Source organism: Dryobates pubescens, chromosome 8 (genome assembly GCF_014839835.1).
Source record: "Dryobates pubescens isolate bDryPub1 chromosome 8, bDryPub1.pri, whole genome shotgun sequence".
NCBI classification, from domain to species: Eukaryota; Metazoa; Chordata; class Aves; order Piciformes; family Picidae; genus Dryobates; species Dryobates pubescens.
The window spans coordinates 28,368,394-28,385,315 of NC_071619.1; the positions used below are offsets into that span (position 1 = coordinate 28,368,394).

Here is a 16,922-nt window from a genome sequence, read left to right on the forward strand (position 1 = left end):
ATAATACACAGCAGAGTGCTGGCACAGAAAATGCATCACATGTTTCTGCTGACCTCACTGAACTTTGAGTAAAGCTATAAAATATTAGACTTTCATTAATCACTTGGAGCCCATATGTAGTATTCAGGGTGTATCTTTCAGTGGCCTTTTCCAGTAGATAAAAGACACCCTCTGTTCTTCGAGGCTGTTTAAACTTCCCTGAAGAGAGCTGTGCCACCCTACCATCAGTGTTACAAACCAGTTTTGTTTTCCAGCTGAAAAAGGTGAAATCTAGTTCATATAATGCAGATAGAGGAGTATTCAGTGTGAGGCAGACATATTTGCTGGTTTGGGTTTAAAAATAGTCATAGGGGTACAACTTGCACGCGAATATATCATTGTTACTGGTCGTGAGACCGTCCAGAGATACCTTGCATCTGGATCCATACCTTGGTTTATGTGGGAAGAGTGTACAGACCAATTAAGTCATTAATCTGTTCAGTCACTTCAGAGGGATGCTGATAGCCCCTGCAGCTTTTTAGTGCACAAGCTTTAGCAGCAAAAGTAACTATGAATATTAGCTAGAGCTTTCCCCCAGCCCCCCCATTTTTGTCATCGATTGTAACTGATCTGACCTTGGAAAACATTGAGGTGGTTTCTGAATTGACTTCTTTGTATCCAAGCACATGTTTCAGCTTGCAGGTTTTCTTCTTTATTTTTGCTAGATTGACTCCTGTAAAACTACCTGTGGTGATAATTAGAGTGACTAAAGATTGAGATCTGAAAGGGTGGTGTGAGGCGGGCTGGAAGAGGAATGGTCTATTGAAGATTTGTGTTGTTATTGATGTGAAGTGATTCTAGTTTCAGTCTTTGGAAAGCAGCTTTTATTTTGCTATGAAGTGACTGAATCCAGCTTTCAAGTTTAATGATGTTAAATTGGGTGCTTGTCTTGGCACATTCAGTTTCTGCAAAATAAAAGCCTGCAAGAATATTATCCACTAAACAAAATCAGCTCTGCTCTGGGAATTGCAGAAGTCAGAGTTGTCTGGTCATTTTTGAACTTCCCAGTCTGAAGTGGTTTTCAGTGTTTTAAGGCTGCCATAAATCTGCTCAAAATGAGGCACATGTTTGCAGGGCATCCACACGAAGGAAAACAGCATTGTTGCAGTTCATACATTAAGCAAGGTTTTATTTTCTTTGATCAGCATAAATTTACTGAAGACTTGAGTTTGTTGATGCAGTGGCTGGACTGCATTGGGTTCCTCACCTGCACCAGTGGCTTGAGCAGGCAGCTCTGGGAGCTCCTGCCTAAGGCCCAAGCTGCAGGTGTAGTGTGGGGCTTGGCCACTGCTGTTTGTCTGGGGCAGGAGGTAAGGTGGGTGTTATGGGTAAATCTTTGGCAGAGGTATTGCCACTTCGATATACTTCCATTTACTGCATTGCCTTTTTGTCAATGTCAGAGTTTGTCTGCATTTCTGGGTCTCATGCTACTGAGAGGAGTGAAGAAATTACACCCTCTGGTTTCAGGATTCAGACACACTTCCCTGTTTCCGTGTGTGTGATGGAGGGAGGAAGGCTTGGGCAGGACCAGAGAGAGGAACAAGGCTGTATCTTGTAGGTACGGTACTGTGTGCAGGGGCAAAGCACAGCTGCTGGTCCTTGTGCGAGAGCAGCACTGTCTGTGAATGACCCAGATACCCCCATAAGAGAGACAGTACAGGGGAAGAAAGGTTATTCTTGTCCATTCTTGGTTCTGTGGTCTTGCTTAACTGCTGTGTCCTTATCAGCACTGTCTTGTAGCAAAGAGGACTGCAGTTGTGGTCCAGCTCTGTGTCTGAGAGAATAAAATATCAGGAGATGAAGCAAGGATGTAAAGCCACGTTCTTTCACTTGGCTTGCTGCAGTCCCTGTCTTTCTTCTAGGAATTAAGGGTGATGGCCTGGCCTTTCTCAGGGTAGGACAGAGATCTGCAGCCCTACAGGCTTGTAGGAGTTCTAGTTGACAGCAGTGACTGCACTGACATTGTGTTATACCTGCCTGTGCAGATCCCCTCTATTTCAAGGAAGAGTCTCTACACAGCATGTTGGAAAAATTGGGTCTTGGTTAACACAGGTGTAGGTGGAGAGGGAGGTCATGCTCCAAGAAATTGCAGGAAAATACCCTTCCTTTGCCAATGGAGGAATCTTAGATGAATATTTTAAATTGTACTGCTGCAGTCATCAGTTGGAGATGAAGAAGGGAATGCAGCTTGGAATAGAACAGCTGAAACTTGAGCTGAGGTAAGGAGGGGGAGAGGTAACCTCAGATGATGATTGTGCAACTATAACTGCCTTATGCCTTGGGCTTCCAACACGTTAAGGCAGCTGAGATCTCATGCCCATATTATGAGCTCTGTAATGTGCCAAACTCTAATGTCTCTTTTAATCTGAAAATAGTTATTACAGCAATAAAACTAATGCCATATATCACAGTGATTTACAGTTGCATTGCTATCACCAAATGTCACACTTGGTGAAAATACTATGCATTTTTACATACACTTGTGTATGTAGTCCAGAAGGGGAGTTTGTGGGTGTGGGGCTTTTTTCCCCCTGTTTTACCCCCTTTAATCTTTTTTCTTTCTAATCCCTCTTGTCCTTCTGAGACCAAGATGCCTTCAGGAATGGCTTCTGCATAAAAAGCTTATTCATTTCTTCATAAGTGTGGAAAATACTGTCATTTTTTCTGAAGTAGTGCACTCATCTGTTGTCTCGGTTATGGCTAAGCTGGAACAAATGAGTCCTGCATGCTGTGTGAATGGCCAGTATTTATTTGGAAGGTGACTTGAGAATCCTAATGGTGTGATGATAGGTTGAGAAGCAATACTGAATATTTAACAAGTGTAATCTCTTAAATAGATGAGGAAAAAGACTTTTTGTAGGCCTAATGTATTGATTCTATTTCTTACTTCGATGTTTTTCTGACTAAAAAGGACTCCATTGTTGGTAGTGGAGACCTGCAGCATTGTTCTAACTATTTATGTTGTTAAATACCATTCCTGCAGTGCATCTGCTTTAGCTATTCCTTTTTGTGAGCAGCTTCACCACATAATGTATCATCAAGGTCATATTTTCCTCTGCATTTCTATGCTGCCACTACTAACATGGGTTCAACAGAGGTTTAGAAATGGCTTTCAGCTAGGGAAGTCTAATCTGGGTCAGAAGCTTGTGATGAGTTCCCTTACTGGTCCTGCTGGCTGGTGGTATTTTCCATATGCTTTCTCTTGTAGTGTCAGGGCATCCATACCTCCTTTTTAGTGTGGTGGTGATCTCAGCATGAGAGCTGCATCCTCTATGTGCAAACATGACTTCCATGTTTTAGAAATTGGGTAGCTAATTCCCACCTTAAGAAAGAGCAAGTACTGGTTTTATTTGTTATGCACAAAAGTTTGTAGTTACAATATTGTGAATTCAGAAGTGTTGAGTGCAAGATTTTACAGAGCTCAAGATAATGCTTTTAGGATCTGCAGCTGGAGAAAGCTCTATTACCACTGCAGGGTATGTCAGGAGTTCGTTGGGTTTGGGTGGCCTGGAAGAGAGGGAGCTGAGAGAACTTGGACATGTTTGAGAAGAGTACTTTGGTGATCTTGTCCATGTTTTTCTGAAATGTCTTGTGGATTCTGATAGAATAAAAATCTGATCCTTGTTGTTCTGTGTGTTCTTCATTCATGCTGAAGATCAATCAATACACACATCCACACACATTCTGTTTTTTTAGGCACACTGTTGATTATTCTTAGCTCATAGATAACGTGAGGGCTTTGCACATAGATATGTTAAAGTTTTATAAGTTTTGGAATGTTCAGCTCTGAGGCCTAGTGTGAATTCAGGCTTGTGGGTTGTCCCTAAACTAAAAAGGTTTATCTAAACCATTATATAATTCTTACTAGTGACTGATAGAATTCAAATCTAATACAATTTACTATCCAGACACTGGATTTAATTTGTAATCATTGTTTGCCAAGATACTTCAACTTTATTGACTACCACACCGTCTTCTATCATTGCAACTTTCCTTCTGACACTACAGTAGACCCACTACCTGGCTGCCAACATGAAGGCAGAGGTGGGAAAAGATTGCGTAGCCACCAGCTTGGAAAAGGAGTGTGAGCTTGCTCTGATTTGAGGATGGGGACGTGGGAATAGCCACAACAGACACAATTTTCTTCAACTGGAATGTGTTTTCAGTAAATTCTGCTGATGAAAATCATGTAACCTTTGAAAAGAGTTGAGTACACCAAGACAGACATACGTGTGTTTTGGGATGACAAGGCTGCTCATGACCTTTTGATGGGAAGTTCGGGGTTTTTCCTTTCAATTTCTACACGTGGGTTTCAGTGTTGCTTGAGACTTCCAGCCGCTTTCTCTCTGTCGTTCATCACCTTCAGCTGGTGGGTCTGTCAGGTACCCAGTCTTGGATGTCTGGGTGTTTGGGTTTTTTTTCCTGTGGCTAATCCAGCTGTCACTGGACAAAGAGATGTAGGCAGTAGGGCTCAGCTGTCTGAAGTCACAGAAGAATTCTTTCCAAATACTGAGCTGATTAGTTTTCATCATTGGTTCATCCCATTGCAGTGAAGTTTGTCACAGGGGATTTTCCCAAAAGACTGGATGCTAATATGCAAGGAGAGCTGGTTCTGACAAACAGATGGGGCTCACACTGCTGCTAGAGAGAAGCAGCATCTTGTAACAAAGACTCTGGTATGGCTCAAGTGTTGACGGTCGTAATCTGAATTTGTATATGTCAGACTTCCTGTGTTTATTTTGGAAAACAGCACAGTTGGCAAGCAAACAGTAATGTGCTGTTGATGGTTTCTGATATTAGGAGCTTCACCTTTAAATTCACTTCTTAGGCCGTTGAGCTGGCATACTGGGGTGTTTTTTCATCTTGTGTAAGCAGCATTTAATCAATAATGATGTGAAATGGTTGGGCTCAGTGGTCTTTTCCATCCAAAATTATTCTATCATACTGTGACAGCATTTCCATTTAATCTTTAGCAGATACCTAATATAGCTACCCTCAGCAAGCTTTCCTCCCAAATACAGTTCCATTCAGGCATTTCTTTGTATTTGGGGAGTAAGTGTGAAAGAGAGGAGATGGAATGTGTTTGTTGTTTTGTGAAGCTCATTTTAGATCTCCAGATGTAAAAGACATTGCCTTAAAATATTTACCACAGGGGTGTTTACCAGTACTTTTTCAGGTTTATTTCTCACCATGAACAGGCATTTTACACATTTTAGGTTTAATCCCTGTAAAGGTATGTCCACACAGTTAGCTTGAAATTTCAAGTCCTGATGTTTCTGCCTCAAAATGGGAAGGACCCCTGGGTTTGGCTCTTGGCCATCACTGTGTGGCTCACCCAAACAAAGCACAGATTTCCTGGCTCTATTTGAAAGGATGTTTAAGACTCTCCAGGATAGACAGCGTGAATGGTAGTGTACTTCAGAAAAAAAACGTTTAAATTGCTGCTATTTATCCTCACCAAGAGGGAAGCTGAGGCAAACAAGGCTGAGTCTGTGTGCAAGGCAGTAGAACTACCTTACAGAAAGGGCACAAAGTGGTTCAGGCTGTGATGCTCCGGAAAGAAACATGGAGACAAATTCTGATGTGGACTGTAGGTCAGCTTTTAGCAGTCCGTCAGTATATTGGGAAGACTGAAATCCAGTGTTTGAAGTGCAAAACTGTCAGCCTGGACAGAGAAGCTGTGGGTGTGCTTTGAATTTTGAAAAGCCTGAGAAGTAACTTTACCTATACGCAGTGTGTGTGTACATATTGCATGTACATGTCGGTATGTATAGATACATGTGTGTGTGTGTGTAATTGTTTTGTATCATCTGTGTTGCTTATGAATGACAGACAGGGAAGGTTCACTGCAGAATATACTGTGGGAGTTGTAATGTGAAGGGAATCCTTTCATATGAAACTACAGCATGAAGGTTTTCAGAGGCCTTTCTGTGGTTTACTTCATAGAATCATAAAATTGTGAGAGTTGGATGGGACCTCAAGGATCATCCAGTTACACCCCCCCTGCCATAGGCAGGGACATTTTCTACTGGATAGGTTGTCTAGAGCTACATCCAGCCTGGCCTTTAAAACTTCCAGGGATGGGGCTTCCACCACCTCCCTGGGCAACATGTTCCAGTGTCTCACCACCCTCATAGGGAACAACTTCTTCCTAACATCCAATCTAAATCTTCCCTCCTCTAGCTTGGATCCATCCCCCCCAGTCTTATCACTCCCTGACACCCTCAAAAGTCCCTCCCCAGCTTTCTTGTAGCCCACTTCAGATACTGGAAGGTCACAAGAAGGGCTCCTTGGAGTCTTCTCCACTCCAGACTGAACAACCAGACATAACTAATGTAATGTGAAGCAACTTGACTTTTGCCCAGGTTAGGCAGCTGGATGAGGCCTTCTCAAGAGGACAAGAAAAAAGATATTAAACTATTTTTTGGGGATGGAAACCAGTGGCATTATTAATATGTTACTATTTTAGACCCCTGCTGGTAAACACCTCCTTCTTTCTTTTTTTTTCTACCAAGGATTCAGAAGACTAAAACAATCCCAACAATGTTTCTCCTAAATTGAATTTAAATTGAAATTGATTTAGTAGCTTATTTACAATGGCCTTTTTTGTATGCCCACTTAATTGCACTGTGTCTTAATCTAGTGAACACAAGATTGGTGAACTGCAAACAAAATTAGAGATTTAGAAACAAAATTATGAGGTGTTAGTATGTCTGGCCTAGTGTTTTAAAGGAGGTGAGAAAGCTGGGAAATAAGCCATTTGAGATTTATAGGGGGACAAGCAATAGCACCTGTGTTGTCACAGCACATTCTTGACATTTTCTCTACACAGACTTAAAAACAATGGATGAGTGGCTTGCTGAGATGATCCCAAAGATTGACCTCATAGTTGATTTGTGTGGCTGGAGCAGGGCAATACCCTTTGTAACTGGACATCTTTACAATGTGTGAGAGGAATCTTTTCTGTAGGACAAACAGTTGTGGTGTGATTTGGTTTATTTAGCTTTGAAACAATCACAGGGCACCTTCTGAGTTGTGCTGTTCAGTATGAGCAGCATCCAAGTGTGCTTCTTGTGAAAGAATCCATGTGAATTGTGCCTTTGACCTTTATCTACGTGCATCCTAGGCATGCAGGCAGGGTAGTCTTGTAGAGATTTACCTTATGCTGGAATCAGGACAAATTCCTGGTTATAGGCAAGGTTTAAAATAACTAAGTAGTTTGGGCTCTCCTGCTGCAACTGTGGAAATGTGAGCTTGGGCTATTTTAAAAACAGAATGCCAGAGAGAGGCATTGCTTCACTGATGAAAAGTCTTGAGTTGCATCTTGGTGAATAGAGTTTGATTCGATTGCTCTTAAAGGTCTTGTCCAAACTAAATGATTCTGTGAATGGAGGGAGGAGGCTCTTATTTTGATAGCAACTGTTCAGTTTAAGTACATTTGACTGGTTCTGAAAGTCTGGGGCTTGCAGGGACATTGTACCTTGAAACATGTAGACTATGCTGTGAAACAGTGATCTGCAGGTTGTGTTATGTAGAAACTAAAATAACTGAAATCTGAATATGTATTTACATGTATTTATGTGTATTTACAGAATCTTTAATGCAAATAATCACTTTGTGGTTTTTAACTGCGAATTATGCAACAGGTTTTTTGTAGATGCAGCTCAGTTCTGACAGAGGCCACTAATTCAGCCTTCCTTTTACATCAGCAAAAAATGGGAATTCTTGTTTAAACTCCGATTTTATTTCCTAGTATAGCTGACAAAGATGAACAGAAGGAAGCATTGTATTTGCAAGGACTGGCATCAAATGTCCGGGTTTGGTTAGATGTGCCATAGGAGCCCTGACTATAAATGATTAGTACTTAGTTAGGATCACAGCATGGTTTGGATTGGAAGGGACCTTAAAGATCATCTAGTTCCAACCCCCCTGCCATGGGAGTCAAGTTGCTCCAAGCCCCATCCAGCCTGGCTTTGAGGGAAGGGCATCTGCATGGTCCTTGGCCAGCCTTTCCCAGCGCCTCACATTGCAAGTGGTGCTGTGAGTTCAGCAGTCGGAGAGCTGCAGCAACGGAAAAAGAAATATAAATTACCATGCGGTGTTTTAGGGTCACAGCACTTTGACGTCAGCCGCTTTCATGGCCCGAGGACGGGTTAATTAGCATGAGAAATTGCAGTAGTAATAAGAAAGCGACCTGCCCTCGCTGTGAGGGGCGGTGCTTTCTCGCCGGGCCGGCAGGGGGCAGGCGGGGGTTGGAGTCCTGCCTGCCGCCGGCAGGGGGCGGTGTCGCGGTGCGCCCTGTGCAGGTGGAGGTGTGGAGACCTCCTCGTGGCGACTGCGTGCTGCCTTTATCAGCGTGGCTGAAAGCCGGCGGTGGGGGCGTGAGCCGGAGGGGAATTTCCTTCCCTCCCCCCTCCCCCTCCCCAGGACCTCGGTCAATTGGAAGAATTATTTAAATGTAACGTGAGCAGCGGTCATACGAATCAGTAAATTTGGGGCAATATAAGGACGTGATGTAACAGAAGATAGCCTTTAAAAAGGGAAGCGGCTGGGCAGCCCAGGTTAAAATGCCCCGGTAGGATGACTATTAACTTTCACATTTCCCAAGTTTTACCTGAGGAATCATCCTAGGAACTGTTCATTAGCTGCTTCTTGAGAGGGGTCAGTGCCTCTGGGTGGGTATGTCACCACTGCTCATTTTAAACACACTGAGCTAAAGGGAAGGGGCCATTAACAAGACAGATGAGAGGGATGAAGAGCTAATTTTCTATTTCACGAGTATGGTACAGCCGCTGTCCTCTGTTGCTGGCACTACTTGCGGCGAAGGATTTGCAGCCTTGCGCCTACGTGTATGCCAGCAGCTAGGCATTCCATCTTCGAGTCATCAGGGGGCTGGAACAAAGGGTTAATAGACAAATAATGTCTGGCAGTTGCTTTCCAGCTGGGCACAGGTCCCTGGAACTGTCCATCCTTTGCCTCTGGGACTCCAAATGCAAAAGCCTCTGTGACAAGGTCACAAGAAAGTGCTCTTTTGTAGATGAAAATAAATTCTGTAGAGAGGAAGGAGGGGGTAATACACACCTCTGAGTCTGCCGGGTGGTCATCTGAACAGTGCCTAGATGAATTCAGAATTTGTTTGAAAACAGAAAATGGTTCCTATTTGTTAATACTCTTGTATGCTGAAGTAGTTCAGTTACTTTATTCCTGTTTACTTTTAAATGACAGATTTTTCTGACTTTTGGTATTATGTACACAGATTTGCTTGTCTGATGTTTTTTGTCTCCCTCTCCCTTCTCACCTTCACCGTCTCCCCCTCTCCCTCATATCCAGTCAACCTTCTCAATATTGCTGCATCAGTCTAAACATTTATGTCTAAATTCTGTAGCCTGTGAAATTCAGAATGTCTTTCTTAATGGCTTCCAAGCAGTAACTAAAAACACAGATTTATTCCAAAAAAAAAGGACTGGGAAGACTGTTTTATTACTGAAGTATTTGCATGCATGCCATTGAGACCACTCTCTAAGAGACTGTGTATAGTAGTTTAAAGCTGGGGGGTTTCCCCTTTGCATTGTATCTTCAAAGCTTATCAGTATTTGACTTTGAGAGGTTTTTTCAAAGCACTGTTAGAATGACACGCTCAGAGAAACACTGCCATTAATGCTTCTGTTAATGCGAAGGGGTTTCTGGGCTGTAGGTTCAGATGATCTCATTCTGTCACTCAGAATTAATATAGCAGTACTACATTAGAATATGAATGTTTAGCTTCCAGCATCTTTAGCTGCCTCCAAAATATTTCTGTTTTGAGTCATTTAATCTTTTCTTTCTAGTCTTTCTATCCATTTGTGCAGGGTTTTAGAACCAATATTCATGCTATGCTCCACGTACTAGAAAAGAAGTGTTTCCTGAAGTGTGGGACATAATAAATGTAATTAAACAGTGAGAATCCACCAGAAAGCATTGTTGTTAGGGATAGTAAATTAATTTCGAGTCATGTCATGGACTTCATTGAAAGCAGGTTTCTATGGGATTCCACCATCTAGATATCCCACCAGTACTTTGAGATTTTTAGGACTATGGTTTGAAAAAAAAACACCCCAAAAAACAACCAACCAAAAAAACCCCAACAAAAACCACTCCAAAATATACATGTGCCCACAAACTGCAAAAATAAAACAGAGCTGCTAAGTTCTTGCCCATTTGACTTGTCTCATGTCACAACTCAGTTCAGTCTGTTCCTCCCCTTGCTTGGCTGCTCAGGAAGATGAAAGTGCTGGTGGACGTTGTAGCACAGAAAATGCCATCTGAAAGTGATGTTCATATGGCAAGAAACTATCTTATGAAGATCTTGAGAAGTTCCATGAGGTACAGTACTGATGTCACAAGTGCAACCCTTCTGCACTTTCCCACTGATCGGTTTCCTCCTACCAGCTGCCAAGCCCGTAGAAAACCATTGCAGAAGTTCCCTTCCCAACCTTCATTGCCGTAGGCTCCAAATTTTGTTTGTGTTGTGGTAGTTTCTTAGTCTTGTGTTTCCTTAGTGGTGCATCATAGAAAAGTAATTGCTTCATAGTAGAACAGCTTTCTTGCTGAATCGATGCCTAGGAGGTCTGTTGAATTTGTCTAAATAGGTATCCTGTCATTTGCTGAGTTGATATCAGTACTACTAGGGATGAGCTTTAAGGGAAAAGCCCTTTGCTTTGTGCAGCTGAACAGTGGAACAATTTTTTTTTTTTAAGTACTTGAATACACTCTTGGAGCCTTTGGAATCTTCAAGGACTGTCTGGAGTCCATCATCACAGGACTGAGCTGAATCTTTTGTACTTGTTTCAAACTGAGGGTATTGGGGCTTCTCCGCTTTCTCTCTGAATTTCATACCCTACCCAGAATGAAGAGCACAGCAATGTTCAGCTGAACTGGTTGGTGTTTTGTCATGCTGGGAAGAATAAGCTTTACTTTATGGAAACAATTACTACTCCTTTTTTATTGTTCTTGGTGACAGCAATAATGCTGCAATTCTTAGTGCAATTACAGCTTCCCTATAGAATTATTCTCCATTTGTAATCTTGCATGCAGAGTTTGGAAAGGCAATTCATCACTGAATTCACCAGATCTTCCTGAATATACTGCAAAAAGCCGTGCACTCCTATTGAACCTCTGTTGAACCTGTTTTGAAGATACTGGCTTTATAATAACCTTTAATTTTATTCTGTAACGCCAGTGGCTCTCCAATACCCCAAACTTATAAAATGGGGAAATGGGCAAAAAAAGGTAGAACTGCCTTGAGAGTTCAGTTTGAAAATAGGGAACACTTTCTCTGCTTAGCAAATTACTTCAGTAACTTAAAGAAATCTTTTAACCTTGCAGTAACAAACTTCATAAATACATAAGAGCATAAAAATCCCTCAAGAGCTAAGGTCCTGTAGTATGTCATTTGCTTCAGACTGTGACTTGGAAGGCATTTGTCTCACCTTATACCTTGCCCAAATTTAAATTACACTTCCTCCAGGATAAGCCACAGAGAAGGGCAGGATGAATTACCTTGAGTAAGTTCCTGCTTTGTTTCTAAGCAACTGAGAGGGTCTAAACAAATGGCCTATGCTCAGCATCTGCTCACTGAAACAGAAGTAGCTGAATTCCACACAGAAAGTTTATTTAACACTGAGGAAAAAAGAATGCACTTACTTCTTGAGTGCCGAGAGGCATTACAAACAGCAAGACCTTGGAAAGAACTGCAAGCTGCTGTTACTAATTCCTGAACACAAGAAAGGGGCAGAAGAGCACTTTTGAAGGTGTGCAAGGTACTGAGCTCTAAAAACTTACTGTTGTACTTCTTAGAAGGGATTTCTTTAGGTCCGTGAGCATGTACATTTTGGGGTGATATCCAGGTAGACATCTGGGGACTGATGTGAATTGCTCAGCTATCTTTGAGGTGTTTTAAAAACCTCCAAACCAAACAGAGCCTAGCAAACAACCACCACTAAACCACAACAAACCCCCCAAACAAATAAAAGCAAATAAACAAACACAACTCCATGCATACGTAGGGTACCAAATATTTTGAGAGCTGAAGCAGAACTTGGCTGAAGTTCTCTCACTTACTAACTTACATGAAACAACGTCCATAGCTTTATTCTTTCCTGTTATTCACTCTTTTCCTTGCACCTCCACCCATAAGCACATACCTGTAGTAAGACCTTGCTAAGGCCCTATTGTACTGTTGTCATCTTGTAAAAGATTGGTAAGCTACTGCTTAGCTTTAAGTGCTAATGCTCTGCGTGTGTCAGGTCTTTAAAACTTGTTTGCCTGTCTTCACCCCTCATAAAAAGTACCCCACCCCCAAAATAAAGAATAATAAAAAAATGATCCCTGAAACACCCAAGCACAGCCCTTGGAAGAGGACTGATGTTTCACTGCATCTTGAGCACTTGAAGGAATACTGGTGTCTTTTCAAACCTGGCATGCATTAGAAGGTTGTCTCATTTTCTGTCATTTAAAGTCATTATGCTTCTGTCCTCTCTGTGTAGCATTTGACTACTGCCCCGCTGCATGTCACCTTACTGAACTGTTTGCTTGCATTAAATTAGAACACTCTGCTGTTCTTATTTTCAGAAGAAATGACCTAGCCTGCAGGCCTCACTCCTGGCATGCAACCAAATTTACAGAAAGTCAACCTGAGATGGCCACGTCACACCTTTCCTCCTCCAGTGCCTGTACTTCCTGGCACTCGCGCTACCACGCAAGGTGAGTCTCTGCCCCCGGTACGTGCATTAAGCTCCAGCGGTGAGGCGGTAATGATGTAGGTCATGCTGTGGGGTGTTTCTAAAACCATGACTGCAGAATGGTTGTATTGTAAAAGGGGAGCATGGGAAGTTTGACATACGGATGAGCGGATTGCAGAAAGTGTGTGATATGTGCATGTGATTGAAAGGTAAGAAACTAACTGTAAAGACAAGCAGAAGGTTATGTTTCTTGCTCTGTTTTACCTTCAGCGTCCACTGGTAAAATTGCAAACCTTTTTAAGAAAAAAAAAGCAAAAACTAACCAAGCCCATCAAAATTACTATACTTTAAGTGAAATAGTAAAGGGAGGAGAAATTGAAACAGATTGTTTCAGACTACTAAAAAAACCCCTTTCCTAAAGGGAGAGTACAGGATGTTTTCCTTGTGGCCTTTAAGGTATTACTGCGTTTGTTCAAACTGTCTGTAACCTGATCTCTCCTGCAGCTGTACTCTCGCTTGTGTACTGAGGTCATAAGATGAGGCTGATGTTAATTTATTGTTAGTTAAAACAGAAGAATGTTCATATATTATAATTTAATTTTCATGTAACTTTTACATTGTTTTGCTTTCTACTGTCTTTAAAATAACTTGCTTTCTGCCCTTGAATAGAATATGAATGTTATATGTAGACAGACAGGGGGTTTTAATGCATTTTATAATACTCCATTAGCAGAAGTTTTTAGGACATGTCTCTAAAATCCTTGATTACAATTATCACTGGTTTACACTGATCTAGGGAGCCTGTGCTTACATTTGATGTAGATAGGCTGAATTAGATTTATAGGTTTGAAGATGGTAAAAGAAAATTCAGGAGTTTCTAAAACCTGCAGAGTGCTGCTGGTTGCACTGCTAACTCAAGTGTTTCTGCTTTCAGCCTACTGAGTCTTCTGACCAAGCTGTAAATCAATAAATGCTTCCTATTCTTCCTGATGCATGTCCTTGTACCCTGTGTCTTGTAATCTTTTACTTTCACGTCTCAAAGTGTGATTTGATAGGAGCTGCACAAACCACAATTAAACAAAAAAAAGGGTTGGTTCAAAGCCGGTTTGAAATGAACTTTGGGCAGGAAATTGTGGGTATAAAGGAAAAGGGGGAGATAAACAAAGCAATCATCACCCTCTCCATGTTAGAAGTAGAAGTGACTGCTGGTAGATGCAAATACTAATAACCCAAACAAATTCTGCTTTCCCAGATGCTGCTGAAACATTTAGTGGCTTTAGCACAGTTTAATACCAGGGCACTGCCACCCTGCTTGTGCTACCCACTGGAAAGGTGATGTATTTGGGAGATGTATCAGTCCTGGTGTCTGCTGTGCAAGACAGCTTTGATGGCAGAGCTGACTTGGTGACCTGGCAGATAACAAGTTATCCATGGGACAGCAATGTGCCCAAGATGGCCAGTGATATCCTGGGATGCATTAAGAAGAGCATGTCCAGCAGTTTGAGGGGGGTTCTCCTCCCCCTTTTCTCTGCCCTGGTGAGACTTCACCTGGAATATTGCATCCAGTTCCAGGCTCCCCAGTTCAGGAGGGACAGGGATCTACTCTAAGGAGTCCAACAGAGGACTACAAGGATGATTAAAGGACTGGAGAGGTTGAGAGACCTGGGTCTGTTTCGTCTGGAGAAGAGAAGAGTGAGAGGATTTAATGAATGTTTCTAATTATCTGAGGGCTGGGTGTCAAGAGGGAGGGGACAGGCTCTGCTCAATTGCACCCTGTGATAGGACAAGGGGCAATGGATATAAACTACAGCACAGGAAGTTCCACCTCAACATGAGGAGGAACTTCTTAAGAGTAAGGGTCATGGGGCACTTGAACAGGTTCCTCAGAGAGGTTGTGGAGTCTCCTGCTTTGGAGGCTTTCGAGACTCATCTGGATGAGGCCTGTGTGACCTGCACTAGATTATATGGTTATATGGGCCTGCTCTGGCAGGGGGGGTTGGACTCGATCTCTGGAGGTGCCTTCCAGCCCCTAACATCCTGTGTCTTCACACTGCTGCTGCTGGAGGCCCAACATTCACAGAGTGCCAGACCAAGGATTTGGGTATGTTTGAGGATCCCAGTTGCAGAGGGGTTTTCTTTGGCTCTGCTAATAGAGGTGAGCCACTTCAGAGCTTCCCCGCTTTGAAAGTACAGTTCACAAACTGAGAAGCACCCAAGCTGAACTGGAGGCTCAGCAATCAGCTGAAAGCAGCAGTATGCAAAGAGATAATAGAAATATCCATGCCCCAGGCTATTTCTAGCCTGAGGATCCCATCCTTGGGCTATTTCTGGAAGTTATTTGCCTTCCTTGAGCTAAGCGTCTAAGATTTGTATTCGTAGCCTGAAACCTCTTCTGAATGTACTTGACTGCATTCCTTCTGAGTGTGAAAAGTAAATCATTTGTAAAACATGGAGAGTTCAGAGGGAGAGATTCTTTTGCCTCCCTTCCAAGCAGGATGTATGTGTGGTTTGGGGAGAGGGAAGAGGGTACCCTGCAGCTGGATTGCCCCACAGTTAAAAGACCACAGGAGGCCATGCTTTGCAGTAGCACAGGATCAGAAACATTCCTGTCCTTTCTTTGAAGCTTTTGCTGCATCTGCTGGGTTTTTGTTAGGCATTTCCTAACAGAGCTTTGACCTCTTGTGCTGATGATCACATCTGATATGAACAAACCTACACGAGACTTGTAAATGGAGGCTTTCCTGCATGGGTGTCATCTTCATTTTAATCAATGTCAAGTATCTCTATAGTGCTGAAGAGGAGGAAAAATATCAGCAATTCATAGCAATATCTGGCTTATATTCTTCATTAATGAAGGAGATACTAATGATGACTAAGACACTTTATGTGAAGCACAGTAGCTGCCTAAGATGGCAACTGAGACCTCCTTAAGTATTCAGCAAGATGGCTTAAAACGCTGAAAATAAAAAGTGAACAAAAAAGCCCACAGGGTGAGTCCAGTGCTAGTGTCTTGTTAATAAAATGCTTTTTTAAAGTAAGCACAAAGCATACCTTCTCTTATTTAACATCAATTGCTGTAAACTATGTCCAGGGGTGCTAAAAACAATTCTCATGTTGATACTGAATTCCAAAAAAATGTTGAGTTGATGTCTGCAGTATTTTTGGCAGGACAAGTGAGCATCTCTGTCACTCTTGGTGTTTTTCCTGTGGACTAACCTAATTTCATTGCTAGCTTTCACAGGCTTCTTTACTGTACAAGATTTGATAGATGCTTCATATAATTATAGCTACAGGGAAGTGAAATAGTTCTGGGATTTCTACCAAGAGGCTTTGCATGCAAGGGCAAGAATCTGAATTTAGTATATAAAAGCAGGAAGGGCTGCCAATGGAGTTCAAACAGGGAGATGTGAAAGGCTATCATCTCAGTATCAGTGTGCTGGATTGACAGGAGGTGGGTACTCTGTGAAAGACAGACCAGAAAGAAAGTAACAGGAATTATTTGGTAGGAAAACAACAGAAGCAGCAAGATTTTGAAATGCATGCTAGGCAGGTGATGCAGAGAAAATGCAAAGATGGCATTTCTGTAGAGGAAAGAGTGGCAGAGAGGAACTGGTGGTGATGAGGATTTTTGAAGGAAGGTCAGAAGTTTAGTTTTGGTCAAGCAAAGCTTATGTTGCTCTGGCATCTCCTCCTGATATTTTCCTCTCAGTGTTGTGGAACTGAGTGGAATCGAATGACATTGTTGTATTCTCACACTAAATCCAAAACACAGCACTGCACCAGCTACTAGGAAGAAAATTACCTGTATCCCAGCCAAAACCACAACAGAGTGCCAACCTGAGAGTGATTTGAAGCCACATTAAAGTGCATGTGGAGGCTCAGAACTAAAATGGTGGCGTTTGAGGAAAATGCTCATCATGTACCTCCATTTAAAGTATTAAATGGATGGGCAGATTTGGATAATCCAGATAAGGGAGTAACTTTATGGGCTGGAGAAGTTCAGCATGAGGTTACAAAAGATGAAGAGGGAAGGATGTGAGTTTAACAGCTGGAAGAATCAGGGTGCCTGTAAAATAAATTGAAAATTAAGTCAGTATTTGTCCTGGGAAAGAGTGAGCTAATGGAGCTCAAACCAGATCTGTTTAAAAGTAAACTTAGCAAAAT

General features: G+C 42.2%; 1 protein-coding gene across 1 annotated transcript in view; it reads left to right on the forward strand.

The window, feature by feature from the left end:
- The window catches only part of SHROOM2 (shroom family member 2), a 116,446-nt gene that overhangs the window by 63,994 nt on the left and 35,530 nt on the right, over positions 1-16,922 (forward strand). Inside the window, exon 3 of the mRNA XM_054163255.1 lies at positions 12,649-12,780. Within this exon, the coding sequence (XP_054019230.1) occupies positions 12,649-12,780 (132 nt within the window). The remainder of the gene's footprint in view (positions 1-12,648; positions 12,781-16,922) is intronic.